Source organism: Astatotilapia calliptera, chromosome 7, assembly GCF_964374335.1.
Source record: "Astatotilapia calliptera chromosome 7, fAstCal68.1, whole genome shotgun sequence".
Classification (NCBI taxonomy): Eukaryota; Metazoa; Chordata; class Actinopteri; order Cichliformes; family Cichlidae; genus Astatotilapia; species Astatotilapia calliptera.
This window is the reverse complement of record NC_137428.1, coordinates 37,700,323-37,720,214: the sequence shown is the minus strand read 5'-3', so window position 1 is coordinate 37,720,214 and position 19,892 is coordinate 37,700,323. Positions and strand designations below refer to the sequence as shown.

The following is a 19,892-nucleotide window of genomic DNA, read 5'->3' as shown; positions in this document are numbered from 1 at the left end:
ATAGTAATGATAATAATAATAAAGTTATACAGGCCACGCCTGGGTCAGCCCTAGCCATCAGATCAATGTGATGTGGTTAAGTGTTAAATGACCCAGCATAGAGACCAAAAAGAAATGAAACCCGAAGAACTGATCAAAGAGACTGAGATCCTTAGTTAAAATTGGAACAATATTTCCCAGTATCATTGCTTTTTGTTTATTTTTGCCAAGTTCTTTGTGAGGTATAACTAAGCAATGAAGCCAGCGCTCTCTGAGTCTCTCATCCTGTGGACGAACTCCAATTCCACCGACTTGGACTGCACCTTCTACTCCATGTTCTGCTCGGTGTAGCGACACAGGAACCAGCTCTGGACCTGCTGCGGTTCTGGTTAGAGTGCTCCTCCGTCTCAGAGCAGACCCAGGATAATTTAAACCTCATGCTGTCGTTAGTGATGACTCCAGCTCTAACCTTATGTTTTGAATATTTTTTTTAAAAAAAGGGGGATGTTTGGAGGTAAAAAATTACAAATTTTAATACATGTCAGTTAAAATAATTATTTTTCCCTCTAAATGCCAAGACTTGAGAGAACAATAGCTAAAATGGCAAGGCTTGTCTCCATTTAAAGTTAAAGGTTTAAAAAAACAAACAAAAAAACAACAACAGATGTGGCCAGTTAAATTTATATGTGGGGAAATACTGCTTTTAATGTTTGAGTGGTGACACTGTGAAGTGCTTTGCTTTGATCACACGTCTGTTCTGGAAGGAATTTGAACCATTTAGGAAATAAAAGTCTGAAATCTGATGAATGATCAGCACAGTCTGGTTCAGGGCTGCTTGCTTCCTCTTATGAACCTGAATCCAGTTTGTTTGGGGTGTGTCTTGTGGACTCCCCGCTGACCCTCCCTCCGTACCCTCGTCTAATTGAAGCTGGTGAGCGCAGATAGCTCTCCTGTCTCTGTCTTAAGATGGCAAATAAAATACACTTAACCTTCAGATGGACTCGGGCCGGTTGGAAGGGCAGCCACTGTTTCAGGACTCGAATCTTTTTTCTCTATCAACTTAATTGTGTTTTCAATTATTTCGCCCAGATTTTCTGTCTCCTGACATTTGCTGTAAGGACAGTTTCCCCCTTTCCCTCCTCCCCACGAGCCTGGGATTTCTTTGTTTTATGGAAGTTTTTCCTTAACGGACAGAAATGTAACCCTCGAGGCCGTGCTCGGGAGTTTGTTTTGAGCTCTTCATTTCTTTTTCCTTCAGTCTGTCGTTCTCTTCCACCTCCTCCCTCTCCTTCGTTCTCACATCAGTTTCCTGCTGGTATTGATCCCCTCCCTCAGTCCCTGGTGATCAGGTTTTACCAGTCTCCCATTGATTACCAATGGAGGCAGAGCTGAGGTGCATGATGGGAAGATTGCAGGGCTGTAGCTGCAGCAGTAGGAGGCAGGGATGGGAGGGTTGTAGCTTTGATTACCAAAAATATAAGATATTTAAAAAATACAGCTTAATTATTGATCTGGGTGTCTCACACATAAACATAGTGCAGTATTATACTAACTATTACTTGTAATTGATTATTGCTTATTATTATTATTATCATTATTATTATTAAATTATTGCTTATCTGAATGAAAGTGTTTGACTCAGTGGCGTAAATGTGTTAAGGTTAAATTAAATTTAGACAGCGTTTAATTTTACAGTCGCCACAGCAGATGTCTGTCTGGTCGATCAGTGAAGTTGTTTTTTAAATTAAATATGATCAATCAGTTAATCTGTTTAAATTTCTAAATGAAACACTGATAATCAAAAACATTTATTTTCTGTCAGCAGCCCCTTTACAACTTCATGTCAATCAGACAACACCTCTCCTTTCCTTCCTTCATTCGTTCTTTCTTTTTTTTTCCTTCCTTATTCCTTTCAGTCTTCCATATTACTTCCTTCCATCAGTCTTTTGGTTTTTCTCTGTCCTTCTTCCTTCCTTTTGGTCCTTTATTTACTTAGCTTTCCTTCTTTTCCTTTATTTCTGTCAGTCTTCCCTCCTTTCAGCATTGGTTTCGTCCTTCCTTCCATCATTCTTTTTTCCTTTCTTTTCTTCATTTCCTCCTCCTTCCTTTTGGTTTCTCTTTCTCTCTCTCCGTTTTCTTCCTTCCTTCTATCCTTCCTTCTTTTAGTGTTCCTTTCCTTCCTTCCTTCCTTCCTTCCTTCCTTCCTTCCTTCCTTCCTTCTTCCACTCAGAATTCATTCATTCCGTCCTCCTTTATTCCCTTGTGTCCTTTGAGCTGACCCTCTTTCTTTCAGGCTTTCTTTTTCTCTCTCTCCCTTCTATCATTCTTTTCTCCATACAGTGTTCCTTCTGTCTTTCAATGTTTCCTTTCTTCCTTCTTTCTTTCTTTGGATCTTTCCTTCTTTCCTTCTTTTAGGTCTTGCCTCCTTCCTTCCTTCCTTCCTTCCAGTTCTTTTCAGTTTCTTTCTTCTGATATGAATTTCCTTTCAAGCACTATTCTTACATTTTATTTAAAATGAGGTCCTGACGTTATTCCTGTGGACACAGCTTTGTGGTTTTTCTCTGTTCCGTCATCAGTCATCATTAATCATTATTTAAAAAAAAAACAAACCCTTTCAGTTCTGTCAAATTACAAGCAAGCTGACCTCAGTCCTCACAGTACATTCAATAACATTACTTAAATATAATTAAATACAATTAAAAGCAAAGGCATTCTGGTGATATTTCTTGTTATTATCATTGAAATAAAGCTACCTCTTAAAGGTTACAGCCTTTTTTTAATGCTCGGTGACATTTCAGTTGTTCTCCTTTTTATGACACGTCCATAATTTAACTGCATGGACTCCACAGGTTGTTGCATTACACCGTCCTGCCCTTTTTTTAATGGATTCCTTCCTTTATGGATAATGTCATTTCAGCCAGAAAGCCTTTTTATCCCAATCCATTTCTGGTTTTTATGAAGATTTAGCCAAGCGGAGGCGCGCACGGAGGGGAGCTCGTCCGTCCCCCTCTTTAGTTTATTGGGTTATGTTTGGGAGCAGCTTGCCCAACAAATAGGATTTAAATACAATGTCATTATAATAGATCTGCTGGTCGCAAAGGAAGCGGATCGATAGGCTTCAAAAATCAATCACACTGTGCACGCGGGCAGAAACCGAGGCAGCAGGTACACACTGGACAGGAAGTGATACTGCCTCACATCTCACCAGCCAGCAAGTCGTTTTAATGGTTTTAACATGTCAAATCAAAGCTCGTCATTATCGGCTCGTCACTTTCATGATTGTACAAACAATTAGGATTAGTTCAAAATCCTGTTTACCTGTTAGTTCAACCTGTTGGGCCTCTGTGATCTCATCCACAGTACGGTGTTTAATAATATTTTTTTGAGTCCAGGTAGATGTGAGGAAATAACAATAAAGTGACTATATAAGAGTCAGTTTCACTAGTTAACATGTGACTGGTAAACTAAATCTGAATATAATATAGTCATCTGGCTCTTCAGAGTGAAAATGCGCGATAAGTGACATTAGAGCTGGGCGATATGAGATTTTTTCATATCACGATATGTTTTTTTCATTTCAGGCGATAACGATATCTATCACAATATAAGCCAAATAACTATATTTGTAAGATTTAAATGTGCCGTTGCTCACAAGTAAAATGTGAAATAATCAGCAGCTTGTTTTTATTTAAATATTTATTTCCCATAATAAGTTCAACAGGGTAGATGTACTTAAGGAACATGAGACTTTTTCAGATAAATAAAGGCAAATATTGCAAACTACACAAAAGGCAGCCGCTAAAGCGTTTAAGTTTCAAAATAGAACAAACGAAACAGACTAAATTGTCAATTCCACTTAGAAACAAAATATTAATTCTAAAAATAAATCTTAGTTTGTTTTACAGAAGAACAGACAAAACTGACTAACTTTTGTCAATATCAAATAAACTGAGAACTAAAAGGAAATTCTCAATCTCTCCTTGTTGTATAGCTGAGCTTTTCAAACAGTTTTAACAGTTACTTTAGTCTGACAAAAGCCGAATGACGAATTAGCGCTTCCAGTCAGAGACTGAGGCTACGTCCACACGTACACGGGTATTTTTGAAAACGGAGATTTTCCGTTTTCGTTTTAAAAAAATAATCCCGTCCACACATAAAGGCAGAAATGAAGGAAAACGCTGCTAGGAACATGCCAAAGCAGCAGGTGGCGCTAGATTCCTAACCGTACCGAAATGTTGGCCAATCAGAAGTCTAGAAGCCTCGGTGGGAAAAAGTAAACAAAGCTGGGGCATAGAAGCAGAACCGAGTGGTAAGTGTGGAGGGACAGTAACTGTGTGTATATGTAAGCATTTAAACACTGCAGAGAGTAGAATTAACAGTAACAGTATTGTAGAAATTCATTTCACCGAAACAATAACGTGGCGCACAGTGTGACGCATGCACCAGTTTATTGTATTTCCAGACTTGCTTTCGGCACAATTTACAGTGCACGCTACTCTGTTTTTTGTCAGACTTGAAATAGCCGAAATACCTTCACACTACGGAACTTCTATGGCTCTTCCGTTCGACAATCTCTCCGGCATTGGAACCATCATCTGTTTTCTCTTTGGTCACGCTCGGTTGATTTTTCTAGTCGGCACACTCATTTCCTCCATTACCCGCTGGCTGCTTCCCAAACAAACACATGTGCGGCTTGGCACTTGTGCTGTACACAAGTCACGCGACGTGACGCTGCGGCTGTGATTGGTTCGGCTCTGCGCTACTTAATTTGGATTGGCTGACCTTTAAAAAAAAAAAAAAAAGGGCAAGAGCGGCGAGGTCTATCGCGATAGCTTAATTTCTCTATCGAGTAAAAGTTATATCGCGATACATATCGTTATCGTTCTATCGCCCAGCTCTAAGTGACATAAAATAAATGCTGTTAAAAAGAAAAGAAAAGATGAGAGAAACTTTATTTGTCTCAAAAATGGTGAAGCTACTGCTCTGTTAGCTTGTCGTCCATTTCTGATTGTTGATGGCTTCAGAAGCGTTCCACCTGATGGGTTTTCATGATGCAGAGTGAAGAAAAATTTTCCAGGAAGTGTAAGTTTATTAACACACATGAACGTGGATTTGCTGCATCAGTCACTCATGGTATTTACTTTACAGAAGACACGATGATATTCATGTTGTGTGTTCTTTATAATTTCTTGTCTGCTCTGTTTGACTAGAAAGCACATGATTTTGGTGGCTAGAAACTTGCTGCTTGTTGTCTATTGTTGTAGTATTTCCAACTTCATAGATGGTCCCTTTAAGGTCTTCTATCCTTTTGCTGTTTGTTTAACCCGATTGTTTTTGTTGAAGAGGTTTTAACTTGTTGGAAAGAGGATTGACTGAATTTTTGAAGCTTGGGTCTAAGACTTGAGTTGTATATGAGTATTTATCAAATACATCTCTGATTCAAAAATGAGGAGGACTCTACGGCAGCGGTCCCCAACCCCCGGGCCTTGGACTAGTACCCCTCCGTGAGTCGTTTGGTACCAGGCCGCAAGAGTTGAGGCTCAGGTGTGAAATGTATGGTTTTCAGGGTTTTCAGCGTTATTTTGTTATCGCCCTCCTCCTGAATATGAATAAATCTTCTTTTTTTTTTCGGTACCGGTACTAGTTTTAATTTGTTGTATTAATCCGCGACACCATAAAGGCCGGTCCATGAATATATTGTCGGGCATAAACCGGTCCGTGGCGCAAAAAGGGTTGGGGACCACTGCTCTACGGCACTTAAAGTTGGTAATAGCCAGCAAAATGCAGCTGAGAAAAGATGAAAGTTATTGCAGAGCTAAAAAGTCTTTCTTTGGAGTTCCAAAGAGTATTTTGGTTAGACTTTGCTTAGACAAATGAAATTACCAAGAATGTACTTGTGCTTGGTTGTTCTGACCAACCTTGTCTACTAAAAACTTAAATGCCTTTATTTCGTCCCCCATCTGTCTCTGTCTTTACTTTCACTTTCCTCTCTGTTAACCTGAACTTTTTAGTGATTCTGGTTGGGAGTCTATCTCTAATTCTGTTATCTACTGGCCCAGTCTGGCCCGAAGGATGGATGCCATCTGTAATCCATTTATCAGAGGCGGCCGCTGGGCCTTCTTCCAAATGACAGCTGGTCTAAAGCAATCTCATTATAAAGAGCATCAAGATATAGTATGGAAATATTGGAGGCAGGAGGGGGGAAAGGGGGTCCTGAGCTCAAAACAAGGGACAGAGAAGAAACACCGTGGGGATAAAACAAAACCACATTTTTACTTAGTCCAAAATACAGTAATGGTGACTCTTATAGTCATTTTTAATCCAGGTGGATCTAACTACACTCTGATGTCCAGATAACACCTCTGAAGGTTGTGGTTTACCTGGCCGATTTGATTTGATTATCAGATCACTAAAGCCACTGATTATACTGTCTGATTATCTGTGTCATTACAATCAATATATTACTGCTAATGAATTATTAAAAGTAATTGGGAATGAAGAAGCAGAGCGTTAAATAACTACTTGCCTGCAATGTTTGTTTTTTTTCATGTATACATTTTTATTATTGAAGAAAAACTGTTTTATTCTTAATTTTATTTTTGTTTTCTTGTACAGCAAATGTCTTATTATTTTTCTGATATTAGTTATCGGTCTTCTGTAATATCGATTATCATTATTGGCTCTGAAAAGGCCATATCAATCTATCCCCGTTCATAATATGTGTGTTACAGTCTATTTAAATTAAACATGTTGAGTATTTCAGGACCAAAATAAAATTGTTTAATTAGGAGCTTAGCAGTTTATATCTGGAAGGCACAGATCATTCCCTTCTCATGTTTCCTGCAGTTAGCAGGAAACCATAAGAACCATCAGGTCACTGTTGTGGCTTTTCCCTGAGACCAACTCCAGCTCTACCATTTTGGACTACAGCAGGGGATGGTAGTCCTGGTTCAGTTCTGCTGCATGTTACACCCCGGCCTAGGCAACCGGCGTGCAACTTCCACAAAAATAATCCCAAAACGAGATTTAAAGCAAGATACGACATTTATTTACATCACCAAACACAAGGCGCCAAATTATTTACAACGGGGGGGGAAGATCGCGACCATGACATACAGAAACACAGGGCTTAAATACATAGAAGGAGCAATTAGGGAATGGACCACAGGAGGGATACACAGCTGGGGCAAATAAGACCTGACGAGACAAGGAAACGTAAACTGAACACTAAGATAACACAGACTTTCAAAGTAAAACAGGAAACACATAACAGTCACGCCAAAACAAAACGCCTAAAACAATACACTGCCAACGCCGAATCGTAACATGCAAGCGGAAGGATCGCTCCAACCAGAACCTGTAATGTAATCATAATGCTGGATTTTCTCCATGTTTGGTCTATAACAAGCTTTTTTTTTTTTTTTTTTTTTCAGTGTTTTCAGAAATAGCCAGTGGCATATAAAATCATCTGTTTAAAACAAAAAAAGTACGTACATTAGTTGTGGGTGGTAATTTTTTTTAAATTAATTAATTTTTTTAAGAGGCCCAAGTATAGATCCCTGTGGGACACTTGTAGTAATGGCAAGGGCCATGAACATGGACAGGATGCAGACCCAGCAGTGGCTAGCCCTCTCACTCGGTTTCTATTCAACACACCAAGTGTGCTCGCTCATGCCACCTCTTCTTGTGGGTGTGTGTATCTGTGTGTGTGTGTTCATTGTGAGTGAGTGCTTGTTCACCCTGCAATACAAATTCATAACAATGCTGTGCTTGCTCATCCAGAGAGAGAGAAAAATAAGAATTAGATATCAGAGGGTGGAGAGGTGTGTGTGTGTGTGTGTGTGGGGGGGGCTCAACACACTTTTTATGTAGTCCTTATTGGGGCCTTGATCCAAAGTGTGTAAGGAGCTCTCATCTCCTACTGTGATATACACACACACACTCTCAGAGTTTCCCCACTGTGCAGACCCCATCGCACACGTGCTCACAAAAGAGGTTATTTTGGGGTCGTGTTGATGGACACAAAAGGACTCCCCCCCCCCCCCCCCCCCCAAACTCTCGCTCTCTCTCTCACACACACACACACACACACACACACACACACACACACACACACACACACACACCCAAAATCTTTCCAGAGGTCTGTGAACACGACCGTCTGTGTGTAAATGTGTTTGCACTGTGACTAAAGGCTTTCAGCGTGACAATGACGTGTGTGTGTGTGTGTGTGTGTGATGATTAATACCAGGACAATAGACGTGTGCCTGTTCAGTTGTTATCAGCTCACTGGAGACCCCCACCCCCCTTTTTTTTTTTTTTTTTTTCAAACCACTTTTCACTTCAGTGTAAAAGGAAGGACAGAAATTAAAAAGTAAAAAACAAAAAAAAAATTACTCAATAATAATATGGTCCTCACACTGATCTGAATGATATATATCGATCTACAGATCTTTTAAAATAAATGCAGTGTCTAAAAACCAATAGAATGCATGAAAAGAGAAATAAAATCCATGTTTTCTGGTTCTCCTGATTACGTTTAACTATATGGTTCAGGGCCTTGAAAGAAGCCTGGAGGTTCTTGGCAAAAGATGTTTGAGTTGGTCAAACTAAGCTTCAGACTTGTTAATTCCAATTTCAAACACAGAAAGTTTAACAATACCTCAACCAGATGATCGTAATTTTCTGGAGTTTTCTGGAAGGGCCTTAACCCTGTTGTGTTTTTAAATAGTCACCAGGGGGCGATACCTGTAGTTGCGGTAAACCCGGGGTTTATAGGAACCAGTCCTCAGTCCTGACCTCCTGTTGACTTGTTGGATTCAGTCACTTATTTCGGTCATACTGAATAAATTATTTCCGAGTTGAAAACACCTGTGGTGGCAAGCTTTACAGCGGAACCTCTATATTTTGTAACTGTTTACCATCACAAGGGGGCAGTGTTAAAAAATTCTCATGCTAGTTTTTAGATTTTTGACTATATGTTTGTACTTCTTTCTCTAAACATGGAGTTTGTATGTTGATCTCTTTTCTGTTTAGGCAATATTTCAAACAATCCAACAATATTCTCTCCGTCTCTCTCTTAAGGTTGTCTGTCTAACCTCCCGCCAAATGCGAAGAAGATCTCCAACTCTTACGAGGAGCGCCGTAAACAGGCCACTGCCATCGTCCTTCTGGGAGTCATTGGGGCTGAATTTGGCGCAGAGATCGAACCCCCGAAGGGCTCGGCCCGGGCTCGAGCTGGTGGACAGGCACCCGAAGGTTTTGGACTGACCAGCGGAGGATCGTCCAACTACTCCCTGGCCAGACACACCTGTAAGTCCAGAAACTGCAAACACACTCATGATAACACATTTACCGAATTTCCCAGAGGAACCCACCCGAGGGATTAATAAAGTTTTATCTAATCTAATCTAATTTATTTGGTTAAATTTGCAGCCCAAAATTCTTCAAATGGACCACCAAGATGTGCACATTTTGTTTAGTTTGATAGGTTAAGAGAAATCTTAAAAACCTTTGGATGGATATGGCTGTGGTGCTTATAGGTTTTACATTTTTATGTTTGTGTAAATTCTGCAGAAAATCTCTAGTCCTGGCAGGTTTCACCATAGCAGGTTTCACCATAGCAGGTGTGTTGTGTCCTACTGCTTTATGATAATAACCTGTAGAGACTCTCAGGACTGTGTGTTTTCAGCTTTCAGAAGCCTGTAACGGTTTCTTTCTTTCTTTTTTTTTTTTTCTTTTTTCTTTTCTTTTTGCCCATTTCTGCGCTACTGAATTTACTTGCTCAGCGATAGAGTTTTGGTTGCTGCTGTGTTGGGTTTTTGGAGCCAGAAGTGACTGTATAGTACAGTACCTACTAATTAATAAGTGACAAACAAATAAAAATAAACTTTCTTGATTGTGCCACATACAAGCCCATAGTTATTGTCAGGTAATTCCACTAAAATGCTCCAAAAGCCACCAATAGCACAGTTTTATTATTATTTTATGAGGTTTAATTGGTTCCCAACTTAAACCCAATCAAATTTTAAAAGCATCTAGCCAACTAAACTGAAGTAAAAAACATCCTAAAGACACCCCGTAAACATCCACAACTCCACAACTGACATAGTAGAAACTTCAGTGCAGGATTAGAGGTGAGTAGAGATGGGATTGATTTTCACCTGCCAAGCTTGACACCTTAAGGAGCTTGGTGCTGACTTCCACACACACTCGGCGAGCCCGGCCCTGTGCCACGCTGTGCCTGCAGCGCTGGACCTTGGTGGGCATCAAACCTGCACTAAGTAGAGGTGCTCTTCCGTCCCACTGCTCCCGTGCTCTGATTGGCTGCCTCTGGGGGAGGGGAGGGGGACATCCGCCGGGTGACACAGCCTGCGCTCTCACCGATAGGCTGTGGAGCGTGATGCTTCTTAGCTGGACCTGCACACAGCAGTCGGCTCACCTGTGTGGACACACACACGCACCAGAAACCTTAAATCCATGTCATGAGATGAAAACAACTCCAGATTTAATTGATTTCCTGGAGCCATACTTCACGACTGGAGACGCCGAAAAGCTATTAATTATAACTGCTTTTTAAAACAATCATCAGCATTGCATGTAAATATGAATATGAACACATTGAAACTACTCCTTAAGATTTATTCTAGTTTCAGCCATGCTTATATGGAAAATGAGTTAAATAACAACCCTGTGTGGCTAACGTTTGGTTTCTATTTTTCAGTCTTTTACAAAAATGCCCAAAACGGCGCTGATCAATTTTAAAGCCAATATGCTTTTTTTTTTTTTTTCATTTAGCAGAAACCTCCAGAGTTGAAAAATCAAGTATTATGTTCTCTATTAGCAAAATTTCCCATGAAGTTAGATGTTGCGGACACAGGAAGTGGTCTGCTAGGCCTTAAAGGTCTTAAAGTTTCTATTTTGACTTGAAAGTGGTGAATTCAAGATCAGATATAGTTGATACTAGTAGATTGTAATTAAATGGTGGAAGGGTGCGTGTGCACATATTCTCTTATATTGGGTCATCTTATGGTCATAATAATCTGGTTATGTATACACTGCAGCACAGTTTAGGATGTTTTTATGCTTTCTCTTTCCATAGCTTTTTGTTACTCCTACCTCCTCCTCCTCCTCCTTTTTACTACTCTTGTTCAGTTTGTTGTCTCCCCCCCCCCTTCCTCCCTCACTCTGTTATGAAATTGAAAGATGGATCGGTGTTGTTGGCGTACAGCGCAGTGTGTGATGAATGAGAGCTGTCCGCCTAGAGAGTGGGAGGGTACAGTAGCCTGTAGTATAGATTGATGTTTTCATATGGCGGGGGTGGGGGGGGAGAATCGAGCTTAAGGATGGACGGATGGACCGATGATGGCGGGGGTGGGGGGAGGAATTATCCTGCTGTTGGGCAGGATAGGAGAAACAAACTGAACATCAGTGTGTTCAGTCTCTGGACAATAAAAAGCTCACAGTAAATGTCAAAATGCTCCGAGTCCCCTCTGAGGCCCACTCAAGTCTGATCCGTGGCATTTTCAAACATTCATGAGAGCTGATTGGAAATTGAGTTTTACTTTGTGTTGTAGGACATTTAACAGGGAGAAGCAGGTAACGGAAGGTAGAAATGTCTCTGCTGCTGTGAGTGGGATACAAGAAATAGAACAGTTTCTTCATCAACACTTGAGAAACAAACAGAAGGGGAGAAAATGTTGGAAACTTTCAAGCTCAAAGTTGTACATTTATGGGGGGAAAAACCCTCAAACACTGGAAAATTTACAAGGAAGAAATTACATTAACAGCAGATAACTTGTGAAAAGTGATGTAGCCACATAGAGAATCAGGAAAGATCTCATCATTTGGTCGTTCGTTTGTTAAAATCCTTTCAGACATTGGCAATAATACACAGAAAAAATGGCATAATGCATGCCTGTCATATCCTGATGATCTGGATCTGCAGGCCAGTTATTACCAGATGTAGACGGGGTGAGACTGACTACAGGGTTATACAATGTAATGATGGACATTACATTACACTTCTCATGTAGCTGCACAGCGTCTCTACATGAGCTAAAACCTTCATTCTTTCTCTTTTTGTCTTGTTTTTCCTCTCCGTCTATGTCAAGCACTCTGCAGCCAGTCTGATCCAGCTCTCATCCACTAACCAACCCAGCATTGATTTACCTTCACCTCGCATTTAAGCTCAAACAGAGGAAGAGAGGGAGAAGGGGCAGTTAGCAGATGGAGAAAAGAAAGCACAAAGCCTGTTAGCGCTCGTTTCGGCCTGGTAAATTTTAGACGTCACCAATCTGTCACTATATCACACACTGTACTTCTCCCCCTCAGTCTTCCTTCCTTCCTTCTTCCCTCCTTCCTCCTCTTCCTCTAATCATCCTCTGTGTGTTAATGTGACATGTTTACTGCCCTAACTAACAGCTCATTATGGCCGACTGATGCTTTGTCAATAGCAATCAGTTCATTTGGGAGCCCGGTGCTGCCTTTAAACAAAGATGTCCGCTGTGAGAAATGAACCCTGAGTCAAAGCCTTCCTCTCGCTGGGAATGGGGGGAGGGGCTGTAAATTTGAATCTCGATCCGGCCAATTACAGCGCTGACTGTTAACGGCCGTCTTTAATTGTCTTGCGAGGAAATAAAAGTAAAATAATGAGGCTTCGAAGAGCAAATGTGGCTCTGTGGTCAGAGTGGGCTCCCTTAGGGTTTGTCATGCTCACACCCCACCCACATTTGCTGCTCACACTAATGAACTTTGACCTCATGACCTCTAAAGCCTATTTTGCATTAGGTGGAGAGAATCGGTCCCCTGGCTCACTGCTCTGATGGATTCACACTAAGAAAACCACTAAAGTTATAACATTTAGCCTGTTTGAGGACGATTAATGCTCATCTTTGTTTGGAAGCATCCCGAAATCTCCCAGAAACATTTTTAACATTTTACACTATTGTCTTTCTAACTGTCATTAAAGATTATTTTCTATTTTCACTGATTTTGATTGAAATAAAACTGTCAATATGAGTAGAAAGTTGATACTGAACATTTACACATGAATGTGTTTTTTAAAAAAAAAGCCAGAAACTCATTTGTAATTGATTTCTGTGCAGCTGTTATTTGTAACGATCACTAAGTGGAGGTCAGAGGTCATGGAGCCCCATATTTCTGCTGATATTTATAGTCCGCAGTTTTTAAGCTTATTGATGCTTTTTATAAAACATTGATAGATTTGAGTTCACATCAGTATTTGCTTACCTGCTGGGGGTCAAAAGTGCACAAACGTACCTGATTTGCATGCTTCATTGTTTTCACCAAGCGGCAATAAAGGAGATGCTGCAGTTCCTTTGGTGACCACTTGAGGCTCCAAAAGTTAGGCGATCCCCATAGGCTCCAATGTTAAATTGACCACCTTTACAGCAGAAATAAACATATTTACAGCCTCATACAACAAATTGTTTTGTTTCCCCCATCATAAAAATTACACAGAGGGGTGAATCTTTTTTAAAAGGCAACTTTTCTTATTTTCTTGAAGTGCTAAGTTTGTATTATTGCTGGCATGTGCTGCCCAGTTAAATTGACTTCATTTCAATTAGTTAAAGTTACTTAACTAGACCTTTCATATTGTGTTTAGGGTGTTGATGAATTGTATTGAAAGATTGAAATAGTTACCATGTCACCTATTGGTCTTTAAACTTGAAGGTTCAAAGCTAGCAGGTTCTCTCTTGTTTGTTTTTTTGGTTTTTCCCCCCGTAATTTTAATCCAATGTGACAACATTTGGACTTAAAAAGCAAGTCCTAAATTAACAGCTACCACCAACAACATTATCAAAGTGGAGTGTTCCAGTTCAAAGTATAAAATTGAACTTTCCTTTCCAGTAAACAGTAAAGCTGACATTTGCGAGTCTGCGCATGAGTTATTCCAGGTATCATTTAGGTTTTTTATGATTTATTTGATATTCTGGTGTGTTATTACTTTCATCTCACTCCCTCGTTCAAAGACTGTCACTTCTGGCTCCAAAAAACCAATGTGGTTGTGAAGCGAAAATTGGAGCCTTGAAAGTGCAGAGCTCACAAGACAATATAAACCCTATTGTCTTAACAATACCAGCTAACAACATTAGCCAATGCTGTCACTGTCTGTAGATAGCTGCTATTCTTACACGGTTAACCTCTTGCCATATCGTTCATAGACCCATCCATAGGTTTTTGTGTGTGTAGATGTAAACCAATAAGGAAAGGGGTTTGCCATTTAAGGCAGGCTGATGATGAAATGCCAGGAGATCCTGGTGATGCGATTAGCCGAGTGCGTCTGGAGACCGGTGGACCTTTAGAGCCACCACAGGATTATAACTAAAGTAAATCATCTGTTTTATATCGTATGTTTCTTCATTTTATGCCTATTTAGCTTTTGCATTTCAAGTGAAAACACACAAAGGGTCGTATTGATTTCTGTGACTGCAGCAGCGGCAGAAGAGAACAGACAAAAGACAGATTTTCAGCTTCACAGTAGATAAAATGAGAACTTAAATGCATGATACTCAAAAAAGAGGATGAAACAAATGAAACTCTTTTTGGTTGGTGTTATCTTTGGACCTCTGCCTGCAAAGATAGGTGGGTGAGACGAGCTGGGAAAGACAGACAGATGTGAGGTGGGGAGCACAGAGGGTGGTGGAAGGAGAGCGTTATTGAGGGGAGGGGGGGATTTTTTTCAGGAGTCTTAATGGTCAGTCTGTCCCCACAGAGACTGGCTCAAATGTCAGGTCAGCTATGAAGTGACCTCCATCCCGCTTGCTGTCTTTATCCTCCGAGTGTGTGTCTGTCAGTGTGTGTGTGTGTTGGACTATTTTCACCCAAAACCTCACCAAAAATATCAGAACATATTTTGTCTTTATGAGAATGCTTTCCTTTCTTTTCTTTGTTTAAGATTGCGCCTGTGATGCAGCTTGAGGCTGCTTTTCAGAGCTGATGAGACCATGAAAGATAATATTAATGTCCTTAAGATGACAAAAATTCCAGCATAAGAGGGTCACTGTGTGTATTCTTTAGTATTGTCTGATGCTGAACCCTCACAGGCTGATTTCAAACTCCTGCTGTTTTCTGATAAAACCCTCTGATTCGTTTCTCTCTGCAGGTAAGGCCCTGACCTTCCTGCTGCTGCAGCCCCCCAGCCCCAAGCTGCCTGCCCACAGCACCATCCGACGCACCGCCATCGATCTGATTGGTCGAGGCTTCACCGTGTGGGAACCGTACATGGATGTGTCGGCGGTGCTCATGGGACTACTGGAGCTGTGCGCCGACGCCGAGAAGCAGCTCGCCAAGTGAGTCACGACGAGCCGCTTAAACAAATGAAGTTGCTGCCTTTTTAAAAAATGTTTCATATCAGACCGAAGATGCTGACAAGATAAATGTAAAACAGTTTTAAGAGTTTCCTGCTCACTTTGCCTTCATCTTCATGAAAATCATCATGAGAGTCTAACTGCATGTATACTAGAGTCCTTAAAAGTGTCATAGTGTTGGTCTGTTGTGTTGGCATGAAGGCATCTTAAAGACACACTACTAAAAGATCAGGAGTCGTTGTTTCATGCAGGCTGCAGTGGTCGTTGGTGTTTTCACCGACGGATTCTCCTGTAAGGGCAGACTGGTTGAAATGGACCCTCACTAACAAATAGTTTCTTTTTTTTACACGCAGTATTTTCACATTCACACCGATTTGACGGTGTTTCACATAATTTGGTAATTTTTTTTTATTAAAAAAAAAGATTTTGCATCTGGAAATTGAACGCTCTGCATTTGTTTACTTTCTCTCCAGCGACTGAAAACAGACAATTTGTCTGTACTCACTTCCTGTTTGTTAATTTGTTAAATTGTATCCGTCCCTCTCAGATTCCAGAGTATATCCTATAGATACAAACATATGCATCCGCACAAATACAGACACACACACACACACACACACACACACACACCCACACACACACACACAAACGAACATTATATAGCCGACACAGTGAGTTATGGAAGCCCGACTCTAATCTGATTTCAAGACATTATGATGATGTAACGATGTCTGCGTTGGCCTGACACGAAAGTCCTCTGTCTCTGTGCACACATTTGTCTTTTTCTTCATTTTATTTAGCATTTTGTGCCCCACTTAAAGTGGCTCTTAAAAATTTCCATCTAGAAAAGCAAGAAGATTGCCCTGCAGTCTCTAGCTCCAGACAAGATTAACCCATTAGACTTTAATCAGGTGAGAGACAAGATCAGATGTTAACAAAGTACACAATATTAGCGCCAGTGTGTGGATTTCCCAGCTTAGATAACGCCTTTAAATATTTTTGGAGAACTAAGATGAGCAAACGGTAAAGACACTGACACTCCGACTTGCTGAGTTACAAGACTTTGTAAAACCACAGATGTCAGCAGAGCTGGTTTCACGTACTCAACCATCAACATTACTGGCAGCAGAGTCGAGGTCAGAGGTCGTGGCTGCCTTCATGCAGTCAAAGTGAGGTTGTGGTTTGAAGCAGCTTCTTACACAAGCGAAGGTCAGGGGTCATGCGGAGAGGCTAATTCAGTGGCTTCTTCTTCATGTATGATACAAAGAGCAGCACGTGTGCGTCTTCCTCCCTGCTGAAATCTAACTGGCCAATATGAGTTGATCCTATTAAGTCTGAAACTCGAGCTGGCCCAGTCTGGTTAAATGAGTATAGATATGTCTGCCTGTGTGTGTGTGTGTGTGTGTGTGTCCGTGTGTGTGTGTGTGTGTGTGTGTGTCCGTGTGTTCGTTCATTTTTGTTACCTCCCTGGGACCTCTCTCAGTATAAACACTGACCTTAGTCCTCATGGGGACCCAAACCAGGTCCTAATGAGGCGAAACATCGTTTCTGGGGTCCCGGTTAGGGTTTGTGTTGGGCTGTTCACAATAAATTGAAGTCAGTGAAGTATTCTAGCAAGGAAAGCTGCAGAGTGGTGTGTCAGGAAGGGAAATGACACAATTCCATTTTAATGGAATACATTTTCGGTCAAATAGAAAGAGAAGATGCCTATAAGATCCACACAAGAATTAATGCAAAAAAATTATTGTTATAAGTTACAGTACAGTGAAAAAACATTGATACAGTAGATAAAGTTGAATATGCCAGTAGTGTAAAAAATAGCAGTCAAAAATTTGATTGACTCCAAGCAACTTAATCCTCATAGTGCTTCCAATCACACCAGGAGCGTCTCAGAAGCGTCATTTTTATTTTACCCCCTTCCCCCTTGCACAGTCTTTTATTTTGAAAATTTCCTGTGTTTGACGTGCATCTCTTTTCACCTCTTCTGTCATTTTATATTTTTAGTAATTTTATATTTCAAGTAATTGCTGACAAGCTTATGCCCTGGTGAAGTGCTTGTCTATCCCTTCACAATTTAAATATTTACTACTTCTTTTGGAGCATTGGTCAGATTTTAACTGACACACACTGGTCACTTTAGGAGCTCTTTGCGCAAAGTGCGGTCAAGATCAAGATCAAGATCAAGGCTGAGTGAGCTACGACCTCACTGATGTTGTTTTATCTTTTGTTCTTTTAATAACAATCTTCATGAACCTTTAAAACATATGATGCAACACAAGACAACAATAAAAAATTTTTTTAAAAAAACAGGCAGACATAATTGTTATAATCTTGTCTTTAAAAAAATATATATATATTTTTTTTTTACAGAACCCCAAGTTTTACACATTTATTCCACCTTAAATCACCTGTTTCTGCGAATATAATTACATCACATGGAGATGATGTCCAGTCAAAATGCATAATTTAATAACACAGTTGATGGGTAAGTAATCCCTCTAACGTGTATATGGATGTGTATAATATGCCAGTAAATAAATTCAGATTAATAAAAGGGAAATGTTAAATAAATTAATAAGAAATGAAAAATAAAGTTAACGGTAACAGTCAGAGAAAATACTAAACTGGAAACTGAAAATAAATTTAAAGGATTTTTGAATATTCAGTTTGAGAAAGATTATCTCAAGTCTCCTTATAGTAACAGCTGTCCCAATAATCCTTTGATAACCTTTTCAACATAGGCAAAAATTTGTCTATATTATCTATCAACCTCTGGAATCACATTTGAGACTAAACTAAGGTATAGCAAAAATAAGCAGTAGCACTAATGAGAGCTTCAATTAAGCTATTATCATGTGGTGTGTGTTCAGGAGTCACATTATAGGAGAAGTGTTGCAGTATCAAATGTTCTTTTTTAGATACTTTAGTTTAGGGTCCCCAGCGACTTAGTGGTGAGCTTAAGTAAATACTAAAACTTAAAATACGCACGCGCACACACACACGGAGTTCATGACCATGCATAATTAATAATGTGAAGTCTGCAGGTGTGTGGTGTTGCCTCCTGGTGTTGTTGAAGTAAACAGCATGAGGGCTGATCAATGAGACGCACAGTAATCACATCAGTACATTATAATACATACGGAGAGGATGCACGAACACACACACACACACACAGTCAGTATTCAGTATTCCTTCACTTGGGCAATTTTCTTTTCTGTGGACAGAGAAACAAGGAGTTGAATGCATTACTGGCTAAAAGAGAGCACACACGCTCACTCTTTCTTTCTCCGCTCTCTCTCTGAGGATGTATTTCCATGCAGCTGACTTGCAGTGAGGCTTTTTGTCCCTGATCCACCCAACCAGTTGTCAATACACTTCTCGCAGAGCTGTGTGTGTATGTGGGATAATCCCTTTTCAATAGGTAGAGATTTGAAAAAGCTCCCGGTGTGGAAGACTTGCACTTTATATTTTCAGACACACAAGCCAAAAAAAAGAAAAGAAAGGGAAAGAAACTGCTTCAGCAGTCTCCACACAGTTTTCAAGGAATCCATTCTAAGAGGTAAAAGCTGCTTTCAGCAGACGCACACCTTTATATGCTCTGCCTGTCTGCTTACTGTCTGAATAAACACCTGAGTTACTTTTATGTGAAGGTCATCGGTGCGTCCTGACCCTACCAGAGTTATTATAGTTACTACTAACTAAAGCTAAGTGTGAAGACATATTTTACTTAACTTAAATAAAAAGTGTAGTAATAATAATAATGATAACTAGACTATAAAAATTACTGATAAAAATACACAGAAAATATTCAGGGTCATTTCATGAAAAATCAATCTGCGCCTTCCACCTGACCCATATAGAATTGGCATTTTTTTCTCTCTCGTTTATTTATGTATTTATTCTGTGTGTTTACCTCTGTGCATCTAACCAGAAAGTTCCACTGTGGTCGAATCTATTTCACAAGGGAGACCTGGCCAAGGTAGCAGCCACACAAACTCTTAATATATTAAAAATACGACACAAAGTACAAGACATACAACATGGTATAAAACACTAGTGCCATCTCCAGGAAACGCTAACACATTCCTTATTCCGTATAATTTCATATCCAACGAATGTGGTGAAGCTACTAGAGTAGCTTTGCATGATTAATGGGTCGTAATAATCCATATTCCCTTTAGACTCACTGGCCACCACTTCATTAGGCACACCTTCCCAGTACCAGGTTGGACCCTGCTGCTTTAATTCTTTGTGACAATGATTTAGCAAGGTGCTGGAAACATTCCTCACAGACTTTGCTAAATGTTGACATGACAGTATCACATTGAACTCATTGTCATGTTCAATAAACCCGAATATTTCAGCTTTGTGTCACTGCGCTGAAAGCAGAAGATGGATACAGTGTGGTTATAAAGGGGTGGACAGGATGAGTGACAATGCACAGGCAGAATAAAGCAGGATGGATCAATGCTTTCTTGTAGTTTACACAAAGCCTGACCATCCAAATGTTGCGGCAGAAACTGAAACTTGTCAGGCCAGTCAACGTTTTTCTAATTTTCTGTTGTCCTGTGTTGGCGAGCC

General features: G+C 40.2%; 1 protein-coding gene across 4 annotated transcripts in view; it reads left to right on the top strand.

Annotated features, from left to right (window-relative positions):
- The window catches only part of wdr7 (WD repeat domain 7), a 100,912-nt gene that overhangs the window by 61,511 nt on the left and 19,509 nt on the right, over nt 1-19,892 (top strand). For all 4 annotated transcript variants that reach the window (XM_080303620.1, XM_080303619.1, XM_026174507.2 and 1 more), the window contains 2 exons: nt 9,064-9,291; nt 15,107-15,293. In XM_080303620.1, coding sequence (XP_080159746.1) covers nt 9,064-9,291; nt 15,107-15,293 — 415 coding nt within the window. The remainder of the gene's footprint in view (nt 1-9,063; nt 9,292-15,106; nt 15,294-19,892) is intronic.